This window comes from Mesoplodon mirus (assembly GCF_964341445.2).
Source record: "Mesoplodon mirus genome assembly, chromosome: 1".
In the NCBI taxonomy this organism is placed as follows: Eukaryota; Metazoa; Chordata; class Mammalia; order Artiodactyla; family Ziphiidae; genus Mesoplodon; species Mesoplodon mirus.
Genome location: NC_138976.1, coordinates 12,472,338 through 12,497,363, shown reverse-complemented (window position 1 = coordinate 12,497,363; position 25,026 = coordinate 12,472,338). Strand labels below are relative to the sequence as shown.

The 25,026-nt window shown below is 51.5% G+C and overlaps 1 protein-coding gene across 2 annotated transcripts; it reads left to right on the top strand.

The window, feature by feature from the left end:
• Positions 1-238: 238 nt before the first annotated feature.
• PTGS1 (prostaglandin-endoperoxide synthase 1) lies at positions 239-22,251 on the top strand. 2 transcript variants are annotated; one of them, XM_082628850.1, is made up of 11 exons: positions 262-361; positions 454-543; positions 6,922-7,038; positions 7,471-7,611; positions 7,944-8,087; positions 9,432-9,613; positions 9,725-9,808; positions 11,558-11,804; positions 14,104-14,390; positions 19,466-19,613; positions 21,118-22,251. In XM_082628850.1, exons 1-11 carry the CDS (start codon positions 355-357, stop codon positions 21,471-21,473), a joined length of 1,803 nt encoding a protein of 600 aa, XP_082484976.1. In that variant the 5' UTR covers positions 262-354; the 3' UTR covers positions 21,474-22,251. The 2 variants fall into 2 exon arrangements, with proteins under 2 accessions (XP_082484975.1, XP_082484976.1); XM_082628849.1 differs by lacking the exon at positions 7,471-7,611 and having other exon boundaries at positions 239-361.
• Positions 22,252-25,026: the final 2,775 nt, after the last annotated feature.

The following is a 25,026-nucleotide window of genomic DNA, read 5'->3' as shown; positions in this document are numbered from 1 at the left end:
GCCCTGAAGCCCTGGGGGCCCTCGGCATGGCACATCATCTCCGGGCCTCAGTTTCTTATCAACCAAATGGACACACTTCTGGTGCTACTGGGTTTTAAAGGCTCAAGTTTCTCACGGATCTCGGGTGAAAAAACACCTTAGTGTCCATCATAGAATAATTAATAAAGTGTCTTGGCTGGAGTGGGAGCAGAGGAAGTAAGTGGGCGGCGGCCGAGGTGACAGCTGGCTAGAGAGGTGGAGCCAGGGAATGGGTGGGGAGGGGCGGGCCAGCCGGGCCAGAGCTCCGGGGCACAGTTAGAGACGCACCCAAGGAGCACGCAGTCCGCATCCCGCATCCATCAACCGCCCTGCACCATGAGCCGTAAGTCCGGCCCCGGTGGCCCCAGAATCCCCTTTGCCTCCTGGTGGAGCCTTGAATGCTGGGCTCAGCCCTCCATCTCTCTCCCTCTGCAGGGCAGAGTGTCTCGCTCCGGTTCCCGCTGCTTCTGCTGCTGCTGCCGCCATCCCCCGTCCTGCCAGCGGCCCCCGGGGCACCCGCGCCGGGTAGGCGGCCCCTTTCCTGCCCCCGAAGAGCCCCAGGTCCTGCGTCCCTGGCCTGGCCCCCACCCGCCTCTCCCCTCCGGCCGGCCCAGCTTCCCCTTTTCGGCTCGCGGTGCCTGGGAGGGGGGAGGGGGCTGAGTCTGTCGGTGGGATGCGGGCTCTCTGCAGACCCCCGGGGGGTGTGGCTTTGGCTAGGACGCCACTGGGTTCTTTTCGGGGGGAAAGGGCAGACTGGGATGTCAGGCCGGCTTTGGGAAAAGGGACAGCCTCTCTCCAGGCCCTCACCTGTTCTGGGCCCCCAGCGGTCCAAGCTGTTTCCCTCTGTTTCCCCTGTGGGCCACTTTCGGAGAAAGCAGCAGGCTCCAGGGGAAGGCGGGCTGGCGAGTTCTCTTTCTCCAGCCTCTAACTTTCTGGTACCCTTCCGGATTCCCAGCCCCAGTGGAGAAGATCTCCCTCGGTGAGGACCCAGGGAACACCAGCCATTCCGGAGAGAGTGGAGGTGGAAATACACTTACGGGGCTGGGTTGCTTCCCCTGAGGTTTAAATCCTCACCTGTGAGGTCCCTACTGGGCGGTTGAGTTAACTGAGGCTCAGGTAGGGGCTATAACCCTCTCAAGCTCACACAGTGCATGGTGGGCTCAGGGTTGGAAGCTGGATCTACCTGACTCTAGGCATTTTGCAGGGTCTTTCCTCAGAGTCCTCCCTGCCCTCCTCACCCCCTGCCAATGGACCCTGGTTTCATCACCCCAAAGAAGATGGGGAAAGTCAGATCCTGTAAAATTCCCACCCTCCTCCCCCTCCACCATGCATGTACCAGGTTCCAGGTGAAGGACTGCAGTTCCTCCTTCGGACCGCCTCCCACCCCCAGCTTACTGCTTGTGTGTGTGTGTGTGTGTGTGTGTGTGTGTGTGTGTCTCCATTTCCCATCTGCAAAATGGGGTCAACAGAGGATGGTGGGGAGAGGATCTGAGCCTTCTGTTGTGATGCTCAGAGGAGAGAGAAAGGGTACCTGTGTGAACTGGGAATCAGACCAGGCTTCCTGGAGGAGAGGGTTTGAGAGGGTGGCATTTGGGGAAGTCAAGGAAAGGATGGAGGATGCTGGGCACGAGCAAAGGTCTAGTTTGTGGGAAGAAGAGGAGGAAGACCCATGTGGCCAGCACTTTACAGTTTACAAAACCAGGCTGTGGGCATCTCTGTTGTTGGTGTTCACAACAGCCCTGCCAGGGAGATGTTAGTCCCATTCTACAGAAGGGAACTCTGAGGCCCAGAAGGGTGAGCCCATTTGTCTGACACCCCAGTAGCAGAGCCGAGGCTGACTAAGCTGACCCAGTGGCCCCTTTTGTTGGCCCCTGGATCAGCCCAGCACTTCCTCTGAAGCCCCATTCAGCCCCATCCAGGCCCCCAGGGTACCCAGGGCTCACCCTGCCTGTCCTCCTGTGTCTGTTCACCAGTACTTAGTGAGCCACGGTCTGTGCCATTTTGCTTTTAGCCTTTTCTACTTATCTTTATATTGTGTTTAAACAGAATTGTTTTCTTCACTCCACAAACATCCCCAGGGGATTGCTTTATGCCAGTCTTTGGCTGCAGCCTGGAGACAGAGCTGGGAGGAGCTCGCCGTCTGGTGGAGGAGATAGACATGCCCACAGACTGTCATCCAAGGGGGTCAGGGCCGTGACTGAGGGAAGCACAGGGGTGTGTGGGGCTCGGGGGTGGGGGGCAGTTATCTCTCGTCCCTTACATATGAGGAATTTCGTGGAGGCTTCTTGGAGGTGGTGACGTTTGACAGGGACGCCGAAGGAGGTGGTGAGTTGGTGGAAATCCTGTGAGGTTTTACTACGAAACTCTGGAAGGGGTCTTCCTGGCAGAAGCAAGGGCATGAGCTGAAGCCTAAAGGTCTGAACTGTGGGAGTGGAAGGGTGCACAGGGAGCAGTAGGACAGAGGCAGCTGCTGGTGGACACGGGCCTTTGGATGCAGAATGAGGAGAGGGACTGGGGCCTCAGGGTAACTGGGAACAGGAGAGTGAGATTGGGTGGATGACTTGGAGGTGAGACTGGAGGCTGGGGAACCGTTAAGGAGGCTGCTGCACGGGTCAAGGAAAGAACGGAGGACCCGTCGTGTGTTGGGGCAGGAGGTTTGGGCTGCCTTCCTGTTTCCAAGTCTCTGGGTGAACTGAGGTCCGAGATGCCTGGACATTCAGGGGAGGCATCTGCCCCGGAAAGCCAAAGCCTGTGTTTTGTCCCCAGAGCGGCAGCAAAGGCTGATTCCCCCAGGAGACGAGGGCTGCAAGCTTACGTGGGGGCAGGTGGCGGGAGAGAATGTTGCTTCTGCCTCTCTTGTGACGGACGAGGTGGAGTCCGGCTTGGAGGACAGGGACGTGCCAGGGCTTCCTTAATGCTCAAGTTCATCCCCTCCAGTTCCTGGACTTGGCTTAGTGCTCTCTCTTTGGCTAGGGATAGGGCATGACCTGGCAACCGGAGCTCCATGCCAGGCAGAGGGGCCTGAGGCCAGCTAACCCTGGCACGTGGGGCAGGAACCCCGCCTGGGCCAAACCTTCCTGCTGCCTGAAGCCTCCTATCTGCAGCACCAGAGGAGTCTGTGGGCTGGGAGAGGACTTCCTCTTCTAGACATTGGGGCCTGCTGCGGTGGTGCCTGGCAGCTGGCCGCTGACCTGGTAGGGTGTAGGGACTGGGGCCCAGGTCTGGCTGGTCAGGGCCCCCCCCCTTTTTTTCTCTTTGGCTGCCAAGCTCCTGGAGCTTCTCTAAATATTATTCTTAGGGAATTTCAGTGCAGCCTCTTTCTTTAACGGGCCCGCTTGCTGCCCGGTGCTTCCAAGTCCTGACAGCTTGGTATTCCCTCACTGTGCCTGGAGCCCTGACTCCTGGGCTGGGGGACATTTCCTTGCCGGATTCTCAGAAAGTTCTGGAGCTGGGAAGTCCTAAACAGTTCCTCATCGGTGGGAATGTGTGCAGTGTGGGCTTGCTGATCAACCCCACCTCTGGGCTGGCTTGAAGACGCAGTGGGAGCAAGCTGCAAGGTTCTCTGCTGATGGGGCTAGGGAATCATATTGATGCAAATAACCCAGATATTTGGAGATAGATTGGCTTCGTCCAGAGTTGAAATAGAAGGGGAGGCAGAGAGGGAGGTTTTTCCTTAGAGCCTGTCTGTTCCCTCCCCTTCCTGGAAAGCACTGAAAAATAAGGCCCAGAGGGTACAGGGTACTTGCCCAAGGACACACAGCCAGTAAAGAGCAGTCACTCTCCCCTAGATCTTCACCCAGCACCTACCTGGTGCCTCGCCCTGTACTGGGTGTGGGAACTCAGGCACTTTAGACTCTGTGTCTGCATCTCCCTAGTTCTCTTTCTTGATGTTTTATTATACAGGGTGTCCTCCGCTGGGCACATGAAAGCATGTGGGATTTAAGTTAGACTGAAGGAAGGCCTTCCTTTGTGAATAGTTCCCAGAGCTCTGGTTGCGGTAGGGGATGGCGCTCCCTCTGGGGTCCTGGTTTCATTCATTCTGGATTTTCAGGTCCACCTTGAAGGAAAGGTGACAAACCTATCTCACCTTGGGTCATCCCCAGCCTGTGGAACAAAGTGACTCTCCCTCTGCATCCCTTCCCCAAATCCAGGCCTGGGCACCTCCAGGAGGAGGAAGGACAGGGAAGAGAAGGGAGTTCATCTTGGCCCTGCAACTTTGAAGCAGTGGGGCCTAGGAGAGTCTCCTCATCTGTGGCAGGGGTAGGGGGAGTCTCACCCACCCACCAGGGAGTGCTGAGCAGATAAACGAGGTAGATATGCAAGGCTGGAGGCTCAGCCAGAGCCCTGGCTTCCTGGCCCATCGTGACCATCCAGCTGTGGTTAGGCTCCCCTCCCCGGGGAAGCGAGGGAAGCAGCACCTAGTCTCCTCTCTGCCCACCCTGACATCCTGGGGCCGCCAGCGGCAGCTGCTATCCTTGCTGGGATGAACTTTCCCTGCCCTGGGGCCGCCGGTGTTTATGGAAAGATAGCGGAAGAGGAGGGAGGGAAAGTTGAGCAGCAGGTCTGGGAGGGAGGGACCCCGGCCCGCGCCCCCGCCTGGCACACAGACTCTCCTGACTGGAGAGGAAGAGGGATGCGGGCAGGAACTTCTGTGTCTGGGGACACAGCTCTGCTGCCTGCTGAAGCCCTCAAGCCAGACTTCAGAGCCAGCTGCGGGGGTGCTGGGGAAATCAGGGAGTCCCTTTGGCCAAGCTTGGGCTGGCTGGTCTCCTCGCTACAGTTTAAATTCCACAAGCATGTAAGCTCTGGCCACCGCATCTGGATTCCCTGGGCGGCTGGATCTCTCCAGGACATGGGTGGATCCCCAGCTGTGTGCACGGCCTCTGTGAGGGAGGAGGGAGTCAGGGGAAGCCCTTTTCCTTGGAGGCTTGTGGCGGAGCAGAACGGGTCGAGCTGGAACGTGGAGCAGGGGCGAGAGACAGCGGCGGAGTGTGGACGTTTAGGGGGCGGCTTTCTGGTGCACGCGCAGTGGGCAGGGCCAGGTAGCTCTGGAGGGAAGTTACTAGGGGGGAGACGCAGCCTGGGTCAAGGAGGAAGCAGAGCTTTCGGCTTTGGGGCCGCGGGACGGGCTGCCACAGAGCAAACCGAGTTCCTTTTGGGATCCCTACTGGGGGAGGGATGGGGAAACAGCCCAGAGAAGGGCTGCGCCTCAGCTCCTGTGCTCGCTGAGTGGTAGGGCGACCCGTTGGTGACAGAGGGCCTGTTGCGCCAGGGTCGGGAGCTGGGCAGTGTGGCCCCACGGGAGCTCCTGGGCAGAACAGCAGAGTGTCCTGAGCAGCAGGGATCGATGAGATCCCAGGTCCCTGAGCCCGCTGCATGGCTGAGCCTGAGCTCCCTGGCGTTTCTGGGCCTGTGGATGTAGGAGGGGAGGGGGGTCCTGCCAGGCCCCTGCCCTGGGCCCCACCTGCCGGTCCGCCGGCATTGGTCTGATAAGGCCTTTTTGTTCAGACTTCTTCCCGTGGGTTCCTTCTTTTTATACCCTGCAAGGGTCACAGAGGTGCTATTGTGAGGTTGTGGGGAGTTGCCAGGGCTTAAGCAAGACTATTTGCATGATTCTGCGATGTGAGGAGCCCTGTGACCACAGCGGGTGGTCAGCCTGCGGTGGCTTCTCAGCCTCCTCCGGCCTGTTGCTATCCTCTTGACCCCCTATAATCAGATGCACAAAGAATTAGAGTTCCCTGTAACGTTGGCTCTGAGCCCAGTTAAGGAAGTGTGTTTGCAGGAGGGATCTGGTGTTTTCTGTGGAAGGCCAGGGAAGGAGCTGCTGCCAGGAGCCAGGCGCCCTGGGTCTGCAGGAGGCCTGGCTCTCTTCCTTGGTCTTGGCCAAGTCGCCACCTCTTCCCGAGCCTCGGTGTCCCTCGCTGAGCTGTGAACGAGCACTGAGGGAGCTCCGAGGAGTCTCTGACCTTGCTGTTGGAGAATCGTTGAAGCTGTGGTTGGGGAGGTCTGGGTTAGACACAAGGAGGGACTTCCGGGGGGGCGTTTCTCCAGGGGGTTGGTGGGGGTGATGCTAGAGCTCCACTCACCCTCTGGAGAGAGTTTTCCAGCCACATCTGTCCTGTTCTCGTGGTGCCTGACCTCCCTCAAGATCCTAGAGCCCATACTCCACCCTGATGTGAGCCGGGGCTGGGCCTATCAGGACGGGAGCTGAGACTCCCCTCAAACCCATTCTCTGTCTTCCGGGTTCTGGGAAACGTCTTTCCTTGGACTTGCCGGCTGAGTGTCTGGGGGTGGGGTGGAAGTGAAGGGATGGGCAGTTGGTCTGGTGCCACTTGCTGGGTGACCCATCTGGGTTTCGCCTTATTTGGCCTCAGTCACCCCATCTGCCTATAACTGGGCGTTGTGATACCTGCTCTTCCTTCCCTTCTGCAAAAATAAAGGGATGGTAGGTCCTGGTGCCCAGAGGTTGGGGGTTGGTCTGAGAACCCCTATCCTTTTCCCTTTACTGAACCCCACAAACTCTGCCCTTGGTGCTGAGCTCTGACTTGGCAGAAAGTGAATGCTCTAGAAAAGCCTGTGGCTGCAGTGTCTTGTCAGCTGTCTCCTAGCCTTTGATGTCACAGCCTGGGGCCTGGACTCTTCTCCTGCCCCACTTTGGTGGCAGCAGGGAGGGAGGGGGGACTTCCCCTGGTGGCCTGATGTGGGGAAGACTGGAAACCCAGAGCAAGGTCTGGAAATGGAAGGGCCAGGGGCTTTCTGTTCATAGCTGTGGGGACAGAGAGGACCCTTGGGGAACACAGGAGTCCAGTAAGTTAGGAGAGAGAGCTGTGACTGGGCTCCACGCCTCTGGCCCCAGTGAGAGGTCGCCCTGGAGTGGTCTCTGATCTCTGTTTCTCCCCACAGTGAACCCCTGTTGTTACTATCCATGCCAGCACCAGGGTATCTGTGTCCGCTTCGGCCTTGACCGCTACCAGTGTGACTGCACCCGCACGGGCTATTCCGGCCCCAACTGCACCATCCGTGAGCTGGGCCTCCAGCCCCAATCCTTCTCCCCTGGGCTCGTCCTCCAAGACCCCCACTTCCTACCCTCACCTCCGGCCGTGACCCTGTTCTCTTTTCTTGCCTGCCTTTGACCTCTGACACTGCCCCTGACCTGGCTCCAGCACAAGCCCTCACTCCTGGCACACCCCACTCCCTGCTTCTGGGCTCTGTAGTGAGTTTTCACTGCCCAGCTCCGGCCTTACTGACCTCAGTCCCTGGTCCTGTCTCCTGTCCTCACGTCTGGTTCTGGCTCTGTCATGTGTCATCACTCCCAAGGTTCCATCCTTACCCCTGCCCCAGAGGTTCTACGCTGTTCCGTCCTGGCCCTCATCCCCCGTTCCCATCTTCCACTCTGGCTGCTTCTGGTCCTGCCAGGAGGGCCTGACTGAATGGCTCCCCCTGCCCTCACAGCTGAGCTATGGACCTGGCTCCGGACTACTTTGCGGCCCAGCCCCTCTTTCCTCCACTTCCTGCTGACGCATGGCCGCTGGTTCTGGGAGTTTATCAATGCCACCTACATCCGGGACATGCTCATGCGTCTGGTACTCACAGGTGGGTGGGGGCAGGACCCTCCTAATCTAGGGGAGCAAGAAATCCTGCCACTTCCTGGAATTCTTGGCATCTGATAAGGGCAGGGGTTGGGGGCGGGGGGGGGGGTTCTAGGGTGCCAAATAAAAAAAGAACAGCCCAGGGAATTCCCTGGCCGTCCAGTGGGTAGAACTCCGTGCTTTCACTGCCGAGGCGCGGGTTCAATCCCTGGTCGGGGAAGTAAGATTTTGGCTGCATGGGGGGACCAAAAATAGAACAACCCAAGAAGAGGCGGGGAAGGGGGTGTGTAACTGGGGGCAGGAACCCCTTGTCACTATTATTTTCGCCCTCTGCAGTGCGTTCCAACCTCATCCCCAGCCCCCCCACCTACAATGTAGCACATGACTACATCAGCTGGGAGTCCTTCTCCAATGTGAGCTACTACACGCGTGTTCTGCCCTCTGTGCCCCGAGACTGTCCCACGCCCATGGGGACCAAAGGTAATGGCGATGGGATGAGGGGGCTGGGCCTGGGGGTGTGTCACAGGAGATGCTTAGTTCTTCTGTTTGGGAAAAAACAAGCAGAAGAGCAGTTACTGACCCATTTCACAGATGGGTGGACCAAGGCAAGACATATGCATATCCAGAACCAGGGATGAGGACAGGGAGAGGTTGTGGAGGAGTCTTGCCTGAGGTCAGTGGCAGAGTCAGACTAGCGCTTCCATATTTCCAGGGTGCCTCTTTGCCTGAACCTCGTCTACTAAATGGGTGGGATCCTGCTGGGATGGGGGTGACTTTAAAGTTGAAATGGAGGAAGGAAAGAATAGTGAGCTATTTACTGGGTGCTAACTCTGAGTTTGGGTCTTTACTCATGTAAACAGTCTTATGTGCTTCATCGGCGCAGTTTACACATAAAGTCAAATTTTTTCTTTCGTTGTTCAAGACCCCCACTTGGTCTCACTGGCAGGGGTCTTCTTCCCAAGACCTTCTTCCTTATCCGCTCCTGATTGTCCTCAGACAGGGGGTTTTACTCAGTTTAGAGCCATCAATTCAGTTTCAAGTACACACAGGACGATACAGTCACATTCCTTAGGTATCACCTGTGGCTGCTTTCCTGCTGCACCAGCCAAGCTGAGCAGATGCGACAGAGACCACATGTTGGCAGAGCCTAAGATATTGACTATCTGGACTTGTACAGAAAAAGTTTGCTGACCCTTGGTTTAAAAGATTCCATCTCACCAGTTTTCTGCCAGTGACATTGGCACTCCTCAAATCCACTGCATAAAATAGATATCATTTGCCCTATATTATAGAAGAAGAAATTGAGGGTCAGAAAGATGGAATGACTTCTCCATGTTCACACAGTTAGTAAATGGCGTAACCCATTTCCGAGACAGGCTACCTTGCTCCACGGCTGGGGAGTCCAAGTTCTTCCATTTGTTTGTTTTTTGTTTCTTTTTTAGGGGGAGGAGGGTTAACTTGTACAAAGTAACGAACATACACAAAAGTTGAGAGAAAAGTATAATGAAGTCCTATGTATCCATCTCTGGGTTTCAAGATTTGTCCACAGTTTGCCAAGGTTATTTCATCTATCCCCTTTCACCTTACTTTTTATGGAGTTTTAAAAAACAGATTCCAGATATCATGCCATTTCACCCATAAATACTTCCAGAGTCTTTTGGTAGAGAAGGTGCAAGGGGCCATCAGGTGGGAGGGAGGTGGTCCTGCAGAGGCCACTCTGGGCTTCCTGCGTGGACCAGTTCGGTCTGGCGAGCCTGGAAGGCCCTGAGGCAGGAAGATCTAGAGAGGAAGCAGCTACTGCTCTTTTCCCACCTCCCCAACCAGGGAAGAAGGAGTTGCCAGATGCCGAGCTCCTGAGCCGTCGCTTCCTGCTCAGGAAGAAGTTCATCCCTGACCCCCAAGGCAGCAACCTCATGTTTGCCTTCTTTGCACAACACTTCACACATCAGTTCTTCAAAACTTCTGGCAAGCTGGGTCCTGGCTTCACCAAGGCTTTGGGCCATGGGGTGAGTACCTGGGAGGGGCTCGGGACTTCTCTGGGCAGCACTTGGCACATGGAGGTTGTTACAGGTGGGGCAGGACCCAGAGGTCTGAGTGGACCCTCTCTCTGTCTTCAGGTCGACCTTGGCCACATTTATGGAGACAATCTGAAACGTCAGTATCACCTGCGGCTCTTTAAGGATGGGAAACTCAAGTACCAGGTAGCACTGGGTCGTGGGATGGGGCATTGGGAAGAACCTTCCACGGTCTTCCCTGGCAGAAGCTGTTGGTGGGGGCCTCCAGGGTGTCCTGAGATGGCGAGCTGCAGAAGCTGGAGGTGTGTGGTCGGAGGAGAGACAGCAAACCCTGGGAGAGGGTGCCAGGCAAGAGAAGCAGACAAGGAGCAGACGTAGCCTCTCATGTTCTCCTGGGAGGTGGATTTGGGGGCTCCACAGGAGATGAACATTTCCAGCCTGCATTTATTCATTTAATTATTCTACAATATTAATTGGACACTATGATGCGCCTGGCACAGGGGAGCAGTGGCCGTGATAGTTATGGGCCCTACCCTCAAGCTCCTCAGGGACCACAGACACAAACAGTAGGGTGCTCGTTCCATGAGGACTTTTCATCTGAACTCGCACTGTTCAGTGGTGTTAGAGTCACACAGGTAATTATCTCATGCACTTATCAAATCCACTGCATAAAGTAGGTATCATTTGCCCTATTTCATTGCTGTGAGCCACATCTAAGTTATCTGAATTTTTCTAATGGCCACATTAAAAAAGGTAAAATGCTGCAGGCAAAATTGATTTTGATAATATATTTTTAATTTAACCAAATATATCCAGAATCTTATCATTTCAACATGTAATCAACACAAAAATTGTCGATAAAATATCTCACTATTTGTGCTAAATCTTCAAAATCTGACCTGTATCTTACACGTATAGCACATCTCAATTTGGGTGCCAGATTTTCGTTGGAGATTCTGATCTGCATTTAGATTTCATAAAATTTACAGTTGAGAAAGTAGATTCACATGTCCAAGTTGTTCTAAGCATAAAGACTTCCCAATAGCTGAGGTATCTGTTTTAAAATTTAAATCTAAAGAAAATAAAATTAAAAATCCAGTTCCTCATTCGCACCTACCACGTTTCTAGAGCTCAGTAGCTGCATGTAGCTAGTGGCTACCATACTGGACCATGCAAATCTAAACAAACGAAAACCAAGACAGAAAGTTCATTGCTGAATCTTTTGGGCTCAGAACAGTATTTGGCATATGGTAGGTCCTCGGTGGATATTTATTGAGTGAATGATGACACTGCCATATAATTAATTACACTTGTGATAGCTACCACCAGGGAGAAGCCACGAGAGTGTGCAGAGGATGGGGAAGGCTTCCTTAGGAAGTACGAAGAAACCAAGAGTTGCATGAATGATGATGAGGAGTTAGGGAGGCCAAGAAGGGCACAGGACAGGCCAGGTTATCAGGCATCAAGGCTGGAGAGGGGAAGTCAGCTTGAGTGAACTCAAGGGAGTAAAATGAGGGAGATGCTGCTGGACACCTGAGTGATTCCCGATGAGCGAGCGTCGCGTTAAGGATTTCTGATTTCTGCCAAGAGCAGAGAGAGGACTTGGAAGTGTTTTAAGCCAGGGTGTGATGCTCGATTTTAGGTGTTTTAAAGGATTGCTCTGGCTGCAGAGCCGAGAACGGACTGTCTGGGGGGATGGAGCCCCTTACGAGGGGAGTCAGGGTGGAAGGTGAGGGTGGGTTGGAAGAGGGTGGTAGCAGAGGGGAGAGAGAAAGGGACTCACTTTAGGAGGTAGAATCCACAGGCCTTGGTCAGGGAGGCCGGGCGGCCACACTGCGTGTTACAGGCAGCTGTCAGTAGGAGCGGAAGGCTGTCAGCTGCGCAGGTGCAGGCACCCGGCCCCTCCCCAGGTTACCAGGTGGCCCCATCCTGCAGGTGCTGGACGGAGAGATGTACCCGCCATCGGTGGAAGAGGCGCCCGTGCTGATGCACTACCCCCGGGGCGTCCCACCCCAGAGCCAGATGGCAGTGGGCCAGGAGGTGTTCGGGCTGCTTCCTGGCCTCATGCTCTACGCCACACTCTGGTTGCGTGAGCACAACCGAGTGTGTGACCTGCTGAAGGCTGAGCACCCCACCTGGGGCGATGAGCAGCTCTTCCAGACGGCCCGCCTCATCCTCATCGGTGAGGACTCCAAGCCAGCCTTGTCCTGGAAGGTCACGCCCTCTGTCCTGAGAAGCGGAGTGGAGGGTTTGGGGACAGAGAGATTAGAATTCTGAACAGGGTCCTTTCCCTGTGTGAGCCTCACTTTCCAAATCTATACATTGGGAATAATGATGGTTGTAAGGATTTGTTGAGATGATGAATGGGAAGGTACTTAGCACATAGTAGGCCTTCAGAAAATGGAGGGCTGCGGTAACTGATTATTAGCTGGGTGACTAGCAGCAAATCTGATTAGCCACCCCAAATCTCAGTTTCCCCATCATCCCAGGAGCACTCAGGGACATCCTCAGCAAATACCCCAGCTTGCCTGGGCTTCGGGAATCCTTATGTTTCCTGCCCTGCATGCATCTGCCTTCCTGGAGATTGGTAGCTTCTGGGTGCCTCAGGGACAAGATATTTTTGTGTCCCCTACAGGGGTGAGCCTGCAGCCTAAAATGTCAGATGGTTTTTGGCCTGGGAGCTTGGCCCCCGACACCCCTGTCCAGACCGTATTCGCTCTGTGTCACCAGTGAGCCTCTGCCCCCGCCTCTGAGCCTCACTGGGCGTGACTGTTCCCAATTATAGTGCCTGATTCACTGGTGCCCGGAAGAGCCATGCACTGGGGTTAGGAACGGCCTAAAGACCGAGAAGGGGCTGGTTCAGAAGTCCCAGTATTTTTGTTTTAACATCTTTATTGGAGTATAATTGCTTTACAATGGAGAAGTCCCAGTATTATAGAGACCTTGATCAGAGAGGGCAAGTCTGTGTCTGCAGGCTGCCCAGCATACTGACTGGTGATGAAGCTGTGGCCAGAGGTGGGACTCCTAGGGCCCTGCACCTCCAGCGCATTCAACCCTCCCCGACAGCCTTATGGCCCAGAAAGGATTACCCTTTGTTGTGAAAATTAAGAGGCAGAGAGGGCAAGTGAATTCTCCAAGGCCATTCAGTGCAGAGAGACTTGAACCAGGTCTGGCTGCCACCAGAGTTTATGCTGCTTCCACCACATCCTGAGGGGAGTGCTTTCCTGAGTGGGGAGGGGGTGTGAGCCTTCGTCTACTCTTGTGTGCGTATGGGGAGGGGATTCTCTTCTCACACCTCCACGTAGTGTTCCCACTTCTACACGTACGGACCCTCCGTGTTATGCCAGGCCCTGTACCAAGCAGTTCAGATGCATTCATTGTCTACTCCTCTCAGCGACCCTGTGAATATTGTTATACTGGTATGATTCTAGTACACATTTTACAGATAAGAAGAGTGAGCTTCAGAGAGATTAAGTAGCACAGCCCCAGCTCGGGTGGCTAGAAACGGTGAAGCCAAGATTTAAACCCAGGTCTGCTGATTGCAGTTCCAGTGGCTCCAGATCAATTTGCTACAAGTCAATTTGTCTAGTGGTTAGTTGGCCAAAATATCAGTTTCTTCTAATATCTAGCTGACCAGTTTTCATTGTGTTATGGAATGTTCCTTTTGTGTCTTCCCTGGCTCTTTGCTCTGCAGCTTGTTCCTGAGGGGGCAGAGGAATTTGACCCATAGGAAGATAGGAGGATTATGTTTGGCACAAGATTCACTTATGTCTCCAGTGTCCCTTGTTTGCTGCTGCAGCTCTTCGAATGGTCTCTTGGGAGCTCCCCTCACCCCCATCATCTTAGGCACACCGAGATTCCGTCACTGAGTTAATCTCTACGTGCCCATCTTTTGTGGTGTCTCCAGCCTCTTTTTTTTTTTTTTTTTTTTTTTTTTGTGGTATGTGGGCCTCTCACTGTTATGGCCTCTCCCGTTGCGGAGCACAGGCTCCAGACGCACAGGCTCAGGGGCCGTGGTTCACGGGCCTAACCGCTCCGCAGCATGTGGGATCCTCCCAGACCGGGGCACGAACCCGTGTCCCCCTGCATCGGCAGGCGGACTCTCAACCACTGTGCCACCAGGGAAGCCCTCCAGCCTCTTTTAATGGGCTGTGGGAAGGTGGCCACCAGAGGGTCACAAAACCCATCCTCAGATACTTCCTTTGCGTGTCCTGCTCAGCCCGGCCTGTGACCTCCCCAGGGAACATGGGACTAGCAGATGGCTCCTGTCTTGGGACATCAGTGCAGCCTGAGACAGAAAGTTCCATTTTCACGCCCCGTGACAAAAAGGCAAAGTGAAAGTGGCCAAATAAAATCAAACAACCATTACAATGATAAATAAAGAGGCCAAACCAAGCCCTTTGCATGAACTGGCCCACTTCCCAAGCCTGATGGCTAAGTCCCTGTGCTCTGTTGACCCCATTCCCCATCCTTCGTCCCAGGGGAGACCATCAAGATCGTGATCGAGGAGTACGTGCAGCAGCTGAGTGGCTACTTCCTGAAGCTCAAGTTTGACCCGGAGCTGCTGTTAGGCACCCAGTTCCAGTACCGTAACCGGATTGCCATGGAGTTCAACCAGCTCTACCACTGGCACCCGCTCATGCCCGACTCCTTCCGGGTGGGCCCCCAGAACTACAGCTATGAGCAGTTCCTGTTCAACACCTCCATGCTGGTGGACTACGGGGTCGAGGCCCTGGTGGACGCCTTCTCTCGCCAGCCCGCGGGCCAGGTGAGCCTTGGAGGAGCGCTGGGGAGGGCCGCTGGGCTCTGGGATCCAAACCCCAGTTTTCTGTGAAAGGGGGAGAGTGTCACCCCTACAGAGAGGTCGTGATCGTTCCTTCATTCATTCTGTCGTTCTTTCATTCATTCAACGATACCAGGCGTTACTCCAGGTGCTGGGGATACAGTGGTGAACCAGGTCAATGTGGTTCTTGGGTCCTTCTATTTTTGGTGCGTACACCCTAGAAAGGAACGCCAGTCATGTGACAGCTAACATCGTTTGAGCACTTACTACATGTTAGGCACTGTACCAAGGGCTTTTCTGATGTTTTCAGAATTATAAAAGCATGTTAAGAACCACAATATAGAAAGCCCACCATGCTCTGGGAACTCAGAGAGGGGCTTCTGGCCCAGAGTTGGGGATTGTGGATAAGGAAGTGATGTTTGAGCAGAGGTCCAAACAATGGATAGGGGTCTCCCAGGGCAAGAGGTAGCGTTCGTGGCCCGGGGTCTCTGTGTTCCAGATGGAGGGGACAGCATGGCAAAGGCCCAGAGGTCAGAGGGCATGGCAATTTGAGGACCAGGAAGACATTCAGGGTATGGCAATATATGCAAAAGTGCCTGCACATAGTAGGTCTTTATTACATTAGAGGCCTCTGTTATGGGCTGAATTGCCCCCTGCCCCAAATCCCCATGTTGAAGTCCTAACCTCCAATACCTCAGAATGTGACTGTATTTCGAGCTAGGGTCTTTAAAGAGTTAATTAAGGTAAATGGGGTCATTGGGTGAGCCCTACGATGACTGGCGTCCTTATAAGGAGAGGAGATTAGGATATAGATGTGCATAGAGGGAAAACATAGGGAAAGATGGCCATCTCTAAGCCAAGGAGAGAGGCCTCAGAATGAAACCAACCCTGCCCACACCTTGATCTTGGACTTCTAGCCTTCAGAACTGTGAGGAAATAAATTTCTGCTGTTTAAGCCACCTAGGCACTTTGGTATGGCAGCCCTAGCAAAATGATACAGCCTTTCCCTCTGGGACTTCTAACTAATTTCCTCCTAAATCTTCCCTTCCCCGTGTTTGGAAGCTCCATCTCCTTCCCTAGCTCCCCTCAGCCCCTGCTTCTCTCTCATACTTAACCCTCAGCCCTACCATGAAGTTGTGGCACCATATGGATTTAGGTTTCCCCCTGGTAATTTGACTGCAATTAGCGTATGCTGCCGCCAATGGGCAGCTGCTGGCTGGTTTACGGCCTCTGTTCTTTGTGGGGACACAGACATGAACAGAGGCAATAACTCGTGTGCGGGGCTTCATGGTTTCCAAAGAATTTTCAAGCAATGTCCCTGGTGACATGTGTGAAAAGCCCTGATATTTCCTGGTACCAGGCAGAAGGGTCACAGAAGTGTGTGGATTCTCAGGATATCAAAGAGAATGTGAGAAGTGATAAAACAGGGCCTCCCCTGATAATCCCCACCCATGGTTCCATCTCGGGGGGTTACCGTTTGACCAACGCTGTGATAACCACTTTGTATTCTTTATCTCGATGATTTCACCACAAGCATATCAGACTGATGCTTCTACCTTCCTCATTGTTGCATATGAAGAAACAGAGGCTTAGCATAAGTAATTTGCCTACAGTCCCTGTATTTGTTTCCTAGGGCTGCAAAAGGAACACAAACCAGGGGGCTTTAAGCAGCAGACATTTATTCTTTTTCTTTTTTATTTTTTTTGGAAGTTCAAAATATCACCTTTAGGGGCTTCCCTGGTGGTGCAGTGGTTGAGAGTCCGCCTGCCGATGCAGGGGACACGGGTTCGTGCCCCGGTCCGGGAAGATCCCACATGCCGCAGAGCGACTGGGCCTGTGAGCCATGGCTGCTGGGCCTGCGCGTCCAGAGCCTGTGTTCTGCAACGGGAGAGGCCACAACAGTGAGAGGCCCACATACCGAAAAACAAAACAAAACAAAACAAAACAAAATATCACCTTTATTACTGATAAAACTGATTCTAGAAAACCTAAAACAGGCTTTTTAATAATAAACCCCCACATAGACAAACTTGGCTACCAAGACATGGAAGCATGGAAACAAGGAAAGTCTCTCCCAACATCCCCCTGTCCCCTCAGAACAAGGAGTATGAGAGAAAACATACTCCCTGGTGTCAAGTGAATTCAAGAACTGTAGAGAGGACAGCTTGAACAACACATGCCTAGTTACTGTGCTCAAACTCGCCAATAATGCTAAGTTACTCCTTTTCTTCTAATAAGGAGTGAGGGGGAGAGGTTGGAAAAAGATGCTAAGAGTGTTAGGCTACTGGGGTTTCCTCCATAGACAAAGAAACATCCAGAAAAGGAAAGAAATATTCCCACCTTACATATGAGAATTATCACCTTTTATTCATTTATTCATTGATCCATCCAAGCATCCATTAAACATTTACTACACATTACTAACATCTAGGCCATGAAAAAGATCAATCCTCAAACATTTCTCTAGAAAGCCCTTGTGGTTAACTCCCCCAGATGGTATTAACACCAATCAGAAATGTATTGTTGCACAGTTCTGGAGGCTAGAAGTCCAAAATCAAGGTGTCGGCAGGGCCGTACTCTTGCTGAAGGCTCCAGGGGAGAATCTGTTCCTTCCCTTTCTCTCAGCTTCTGGTGATGGCTGACAATCCTTGGGGTTCCTTAGCTTGTAGAAGCATCACTCCAACATGGTGCTCTCCCTGTGTCTCTGTTTCCTCTTTTTATCAGGACGCCAGTCATTGAATCTGGGGCCACCTTAGTGGAGTATGACCTTGATTACATTTATTTGCAAATAAGGTCACATTCACAGGTGCTGGGGGTTAGGACTCCAACACGGATGCAGGCAAGTCAATCCACAGTGGCCCCACAGCTTGTAAATGGTTCAGCTGAGATTGGCACCAGCCTCCTCTGGCTTTGCCCCAGGGTGTATAGCTTCACCCAACTATGCTTTTCCTCTTTCTCACCCAATTGTCCTTGTTCTACCAAACAGAACTCTTTCTTTAGCATTATCATTATCAATTCACCCTGAGCAATAGATCTTTCTTTAGATGTATGCTCCTTTTTTTTTTTTTTTTGACAATTCTTTTGCATTAAGAATATCTTTTTAGGGCTTCCCTGGTGGTGCAGTGGTTGAGAGTCCGCCTGACGATGCAGGGGACACGGGTTCGTGCCCCGGTCCGGGAAGATCCCACATGCCGTAGAGCGGCTGGGCCCGTGAGCCATGGCTGCTGGGCCTGCGCATTTGGAGCCTGTGCTCCGCAACGGGAGAGGCCACAACAGTGAGAGGCCCGCGTACCGCAAAAAAAAAAAAAAAGAATACCTTTTTAAACCTTTTATTTTATATTGGAGTATAGTTGATTAACAATGTTGCGAGAGCTTCAGGTGTACAGCACAGTGATTCAGTTATACATATACATGTATCTATTCTTTCAAATGCTTTTCGCATTCAGGTTGTTACATAATATTGAGCAGAGTTCCCTGTGCTATACAGTAGTAGACCTATGCTCCTTAACAGTTATGAATCAGATTTTTTTTTTTCTGGAGCCTTCTTTTTTTTTTTTGGCTGTGCTGTGTGGCTTGTGAGATCTTAGTTCCCCGACCAGGGATTGAACCCGGGCCCTTGGCAGTGAAGGCTCAGAGTCCTAACCACTGGGCTACCAGGGAATTCCCTCTGGAGCCTTCATCTCACCAGGTTACTTGGGCTTTGAACCCTATTTCCCTCCTTTCACAGGATATATTACGCCACCCCCTTGGTCTTGAAGTAAAACTACAAGTTTAGTTAAACTAAATGTGTTTATATATTACACTTTTCATGGCAAGATTTTAGTTCCCTCCCTGCTAGCTCATGACAATTCCTCTCCCAGGAGGCTTGGCAGAAAGAAGGAGAAACAGATGTAATCACATGTCCCTGTGTGTAGCTTTATCTGGTCTGAATGGAGTGACTTGATACGCTGTATTCCTACCTTCTAGCTCAGTTTCTCTTTTCTAGTGGTGGCTGGTTACTAGGGGTTCACTTTTTTTTTTTAATTTGTTTATTTACTTATTTTTGGCTGTGTTGGGTCTTTGTTGCTGTGCGCGGGCTTTATCTAGTTGAGACGAGTGGGGGCTACTCTTCGTTGCGGTGCGCGGGCTTCCTTTTGCGGTGGCTTCTCTTGTTGTGTAGCACGGGCTCTAGGCACATGGGCTTCAGTAACTGTGGCATGTGGGCTCAGTAGTTGTGGCTTGCGGGCTCTAAAGCGCAGGCTCAGTAGTTGTGGCGCAAGGGTTTAGCTGCTCCGTGGCATGTGGGATCTTCCCGGACCAGGGCTCGAACCCATGTTCCCTGCATTGGCAGGCGGATTCTTAACCACTGCACCACCAGGGAAGTCCCTAGGGTTCACTTTTTATACTAGATGCTCAGTAAATTTTATTTAATCTCAATTCTGTGATATAGAGAATGGAAAGCAATAGAAATAGGTTCCTTAGCAGAATCCATTAAAAGATTAAACATCTTTGTTCTATGATAAAAACTGATTTGGAGAGTGACAGACACATGTCAGTTCTGCCAGGTAGAGTTTAAAAAATATCCTAGGAAAGCCATAAAGTTTTGGCCCCTCAAACTAACATTTGTCCATCCGTCTGTTTCCATCATTTGAAAGCTCGGAAAACTTTCTGCCTTTTATTTCCAGATCTGAAATGCCAGTCCCCTCTGCTTGAGCTCTGGACTGTGGCCGTGCTGGCCATCTCCTCTGCAGAGTCCTAGTTGCTGAACCTCATAGTTCCAGAACCTTCCTTAACAGAATGTTGTGCGTTCTCACCTAAATTCAAAGGGCTGGGGAACAGTGTGTCTGGTGAGTGACTAGAGAAGTCCTCCTGGCCCACTCCACACTCTAAAGATGAGGAAGCTGAGCCTCAGAGGGGGTCCCTGAGAAAGCATGGCAGTGCAGACCTAGGGCCAGGTTCCCAGCTTGGTGGCTGCTAGGCTGAGCCATCCTTTCTGCTCAGAAAGGACTCCTGACCTGAATTTCTTCTCCAGGACAATGTGGCCTGGCTCTCAGAGCACAGCTGTATTTATCTCTTGGCAGATCGGCGGGGGTAGGAACACAGACCACCATGTGCTCTACGTGGCTGTGGAAGTCATCAAGGAATCGAGAGAGCTACGGCTGCAGCCCTTCAATGAGTACCGCAAGAGATTTGGCATGAAGCCCTACACCTCTTTCCAGGAGCTCACAGGTGAGCAGCTGTTTCCCGGCCATGGCTCCTGCCCTTGAGGGGCTTGAGCTGAAGTGAAGGAGACATTGAGGAAACAGAACGGGGTGATCCGTATGGCCAGCACTGTGACTGTAGGATTTGAGGGGTGTGGGAGCACAGTGCCAGGGGTGGTGAGGGATGGCAGATGACTCTGCTTGGGGAGGGAAGGTGGCTTCTCAGCTGGGTTTGAAGGATAGAAAGGGATTTTCCAGGACTTCCCTGGCAGTCCAGTGTTTAAGACTCTGCACTTCCACTGCAGGGGGCACAGACATGGCACAGCCAAAAAAGAAATAAAAGGATTTTCCAGGTGAAGGATAGAGGGAAGAACATTCTAGGTGGAGGAACAGAAAGTACAAAGGCACAGGGGTTAAAAAGAATGAGCCAAAAAGAAAAAAGAAAAAAAAGAAAGTGAGCCTATTCAGGGGAACAGTCCTAGGTGTGGCTGGGTGGAGGTTAGGGACAGGAGGCTGGCTCAGATTGTGTGGAATCTTGGATTCTACGCTAAGATTTTGGGTTTTATTCTGTCTAGTGGTTCCTAAGTCCCATTTATGGGCCAGCTACCTGAGAATCACTTAGAAAACTAATTAAAAATACCAAATCTGAGATGTCTCTTCCAGAGATTCTGATTCAGTAGACCTAGGTGGTACCCAAGAATCTGTATGTGTGTATATATATATCTCTCCATACATATATGTATGTGTATGTATATACATATGTATGTATATGTAAGTGTATATATATATATAAAACACAAATTGTGTAATATATATATAATAAATATATGTAACATATATGTCTGTATGTCATATATATATATATATATATATATATATATATATATAATTTGTTGTTGTTCAAGATACCTAGTTGTTGGGCAGCTAAGTTTGGGGACCCCTGTCCCAGACAATGGGGGTGCCACTGAAAGGTTTTGACCAGGGTGTGACATGACCCCTGACTGTGTACTGGTACCCTGTGGAGGGTGGACTTGAGAAGACAGGTAGGGACACTCCATGTCTGTCTCCCATGACAGTCCAGAGAGACAGAAAGAACATTGTTGCTAAGTCTCTATGTGATCTTGGACAAGTGACATTGCATCTCTGAGCTCCGGTAGAATGCAGGGTCTTGGACCAGGATAAGGCCTTGAAACCTGCCTGTGAAGGAAACAAGATGGGTAGCTTCTGCCTGTTGTAATGATCAGGTAATTAGGGCACAGAGAAGTGGGGTGAGTTGCTCAAGGTCACACGCTGTTTGGTGGCAGATCCAGGCCCTTGACTCCATCTGCAGTAGCAAATTCCTTCCCTAGATGCAGCCCTGGAGCAGGGTCAGTCAGCCGGGCCAGATTTTAGGGCATGTGCTCATTTGCTCAAGGTGCTCTTCTGAAGTCCATTCTCCTCCCCCAGAAAAAGGTGGACCTAGAAGATTCCCTCCCCAGATGAACCGTAATGGATGGCATCATGATTCTGACTTTGGCTTCTCCCCCTTGTAGGAGAGAAGGAGATGGCAGCTGAGTTGGAGGAGCTGTATGGAGACATCGATGCCTTGGAGTTCTACCCAGGGCTGCTTCTTGAGAAGTGTCCTCCAAACTCCATCTTTGGGGAGAGTATGATAGAAATTGGGGCTCCTTTTTCCCTTAAGGGCCTCTTAGGGAATCCTATCTGTTCTCCGGAGTACTGGAAGTCGAGCACATTTGGCGGTGAGATGGGTTTCAACCTTGTCAAGACGGCCACGCTGAGGAAGCTGGTTTGCCTCAACACCAAGACTTGTCCCTACGTCTCCTTCCACGTGCCGGACCCCCGCCAGGAGGACGGGCCTGGCGTGGGGCGGCCATCCACAGAGCTCTGAGAGGACAGGGCAGCAGCATTCTGGAGGGTAGACCTTACTGCTCATCATTCCAGAGTGGTGAGGCCAGGGTTGATAGTCTTCAATGTTGGGTTTCTGATTTGGTGTTGAGAGCATCAGGGTGGACATTTAGAACTCTGGGTCTCTCACCACCCTCTGGACTACTGTGGTCTTGTTTGTCGATCTAGAATGCTGAATTCCTGGTGAACCATCTAGAATGTTAGGAGTGGTTCTCCTTCGGAATGCCAGAACACTGGTGTCCTGGTTGATCACCTAGAATGTCAGATTTCTGGTTGATCCAGAATACAGGCATTCTAAAATATGGGACTCCTGATGGAATCATCTAGACAGTTCAGGGGTTCTTATTTTGCATTCTAGAATTCTGGGTGGTCCTCCAGAGTGCTGGCTTTCTGATTGGTTATTCAGAATGTGGTGTTCCTGGTTGCTGATCCAGAACAGTAGCTGGTGTGCTAGGTCTGTCCTGTCCTGAATGTCTGGAGCATGGATGATTCATTTTCCTGTTCAGTGAGACATCCACAGAGCAGGGGACTCTAATGTCTAATGAGAATGCATTGCCTGAATCTGTGCCTGCACAGAGGAGGCAAGGAGGTGGGGTGTTCTTCTTGGGACCCCAACTGAGACCCTGGTCTGAGGCTATAGAGAGAACAGGTGGCTTTTTCCAGGCCATTGACTGGAAGCCACCAGAGCTCTGTCTTTGTCCAGATCTTGACTCACGGCAGCTGTTTTTCATGAAGTTAATAAAGTTCTTTTTCCAAATTGCCTGCTATGTTTTTTTTTTTTTTTTTGCGGTACGCGGGCCTCTCACTGTTGTGGCCTCTCCCATTGTGGAGCACAGGCTCCGGACGCACAGGCCCAGCGGCCATGGCTCACGGGCCTAGCCGCTCCGCGGCATGTGGGATCTTCCCAGACCGGGGCACAAACCCGTGTCCCCTGCATCGGCAGGCGGACTCTCAAACACTGCGCCACCAGGGAAGCCCCCTGCTATGCTTTTGATACCATCCCCAGAAGCAGAGGTGACACGGAAGTGATCTTTCTCCTAGCCACAGGCTAGATGTGCTGGAGGTTTGCAGCAGGAGACTTTCCACTGGGATCCCTGGGCCTGTCATGATCTAGATCTTTCACTGCTGATGTTTCATGCCCCTCTCCCCTCCCATCCTGTGGGTTAGGAATTGCTTTTTCCAGGGTGCTCTCCTAAAATGCACAACTCCCCAGCCCCAGGAAATGTAGCGTTCAGTTCCCACCATCTGATTAAAACAACTTCCTCCCTTACTGAGCATACAACAGAGATGAAAGGCATCTGGGGAGGAGAGCATTTACTCTGTGCCAATTTTACACATTTCATTCTCATTTATTTTCAACCCAACAGTGTGAAATAGGTGGTATAATCCACGTTTCAAAACCAAGGATACCGAGACTCGGGGCGGTTGAGTGACGTGCTCCATGCGTGCCAGAGACAGGTTAGGACCCAGGTCTGGCTGGATCTAGAGCTGTGCTCTTTCCTCCATCCAGCTTCCTCTTGCTTCCTGGTTTGACTCCCTTCCAGGCCTAATCTTGCTTGTCTGGCTCAGGGTCAAAGGCGGAGGTGGGCTGTAGCCTCCGCCTTACTTGCAGGCTATTTGTTCAGTCACAAATATTTATATTCCTAACTGCCTACTACATGCCAGTTACTGTCATATGCTTGGGGCTACAGCAGGGAGCGATCAAGACCGATAAGGCTGCACAACAGATCACTGTAGTGTATTTCACGCATTGTACAGCATGGGGAATGTAGCCAATATTTTCTAATAACTTCAAATACAGTATAATCTATAAAAATAATGAATCACTATGTCGTACACCTGAAACGAATATTGTAAATCAACTATACCTCAATAAAAAAAAATCTTCAATAGAGTTCAAACTCAAAAAAGACAGATGGGCTCCTGCCCACATGGAGCTCACATTCCAGTAGGGGTAGAGCAGACAATAAAGAAGAAAACAATGAAAGGAGAGAAACTCAGCTAAGTGTGATCTCCCTTCTAACACATGCTGCCCTGTCCTCCCCTGCTTGACTGCAGAGCCCTGAGACACTTTGCCCAGCCACACAGATCCCAATAGCCAGCTACGAGAGAGGAGAGGACAGGGGGATAAGGTAAGAGATTGGGAACGGTGCTTCATGCCCCCATTTTGGGCTTAGAGTTCCTTGTGAAGAACCATGGCACAGAAACAGTGGGGGAAATTGGGGTCCAGGCTGAGGGTCCCTGGCTGTGTCTACTGTCTTATGGTCCAGAAAGCCCTTGTTTCTCCTTAGTTGGCTGGGGACTACTTCCATCATTGCTCCCTGGCCCTGTTGAATTCAGAGAATACAATCCTTTCTTGCTCCCCTAGCTGTGCTGATGTGGAGGGATCCTTCCAGTGACAGAAGTGGGTGTTGCGTGGCTGTGTCTTGGCCTTGCTGGACCGGTCTCTATTTCCTCTCTTCTGCTAATATCCTGACTTTGCTGAGAATCCTTCCCTCTCTTGTTAATTTTAGTCTTGGTGGTTCCACCAGTGGCCCTTTCCTGGCCAAGAGGTGGGCCTGTGAATCAACCCTGGCCAATTAAACACCCTCTTCTTTTTTTTTTTTTTAACATCTTTATTGGAGTATAATTGCTTTACAATGGTGTGTTAGTTTCTGCTGTCTAACAAAGTGAAGCAGTTATACATACACATATATCCCCATATCTCTTCCCTCTTGCATCTCCCTCCCTCCCACCCTCCCTATCCCACCCCTCTAGGTGGTCACCAAGCACCGAGCTGATCCTCGTGCTATGCGGCTGCTTCCCACTACCTATCTGTTTTATGTGTGGTAGTGTATATATGTCCATGCCACTCTCTCACTTTGTCCCGGCTTACCCTTCTCCCTCCCCGTGTCCTCAAGTCCATTCTCTAGTGGTCTGCATCTTTATTCCCGTCTTGCCCCTAGGTTCATTATGACCTTTTTTTTTTTTAGATTCCATATATATGTGTTAGCATATGGTATTTGTTTTTCTCTTTCTGACTTACTTCACTCTGTATGACAGACTCTAGGTCCATCCACCTCACAACAAATAACTCAATTTCGTTTCTTTTTATGGCTGAGTAATATTCCATTGTATATATGTGCCACATCTTTTTTATCCATTCATCTGTCGATGGACACTTCCATGTCCAGGCTATTGTAAACAGAGCTGCAATGAATATTGTGGTACATGACTCTTTTTGAATTATGGTTTTCTCAGGGTATATGCCCAGTAGTGGGAATGCTGGGTCGTATGGTAGTTTTATTTTTAGTTCTTTAAGGAACCTCCATACTGTTCTCCATAGTGGCTGTATCAATTTACATTCCCACCAACAGTGCAAGAGGGTTCCCTTTTCTCCACACCCTCTCCAGCATTTATTGTTTGTAGATTTTTTGATGATGGCCATTCTGACTGGTGTGAGATGATATCTCATTGTAGTTTTGATTTGCATTTCTCTAATGATTAATGATGTTGAGCATCCTTTCGTGTGTTTGTTGGCACTCTGTATATCTTCT

What these genes read in the sequence shown, in the direction of transcription:
- PTGS1 (XM_082628850.1), top strand. An exon ending in CGGCCCCAACTGCACCATCC is followed by an intron (nt 7,039 to 7,470) that starts GTGAGCTGGGCC and finishes CTGCCCTCACAG; the next exon opens with CTGAGCTATGGACCTGGCTC. An exon ending in GGCCCGCCTCATCCTCATCG is followed by an intron (nt 11,805 to 14,103) that starts GTGAGGACTCCA and finishes CCTTCGTCCCAG; the next exon opens with GGGAGACCATCAAGATCGTG.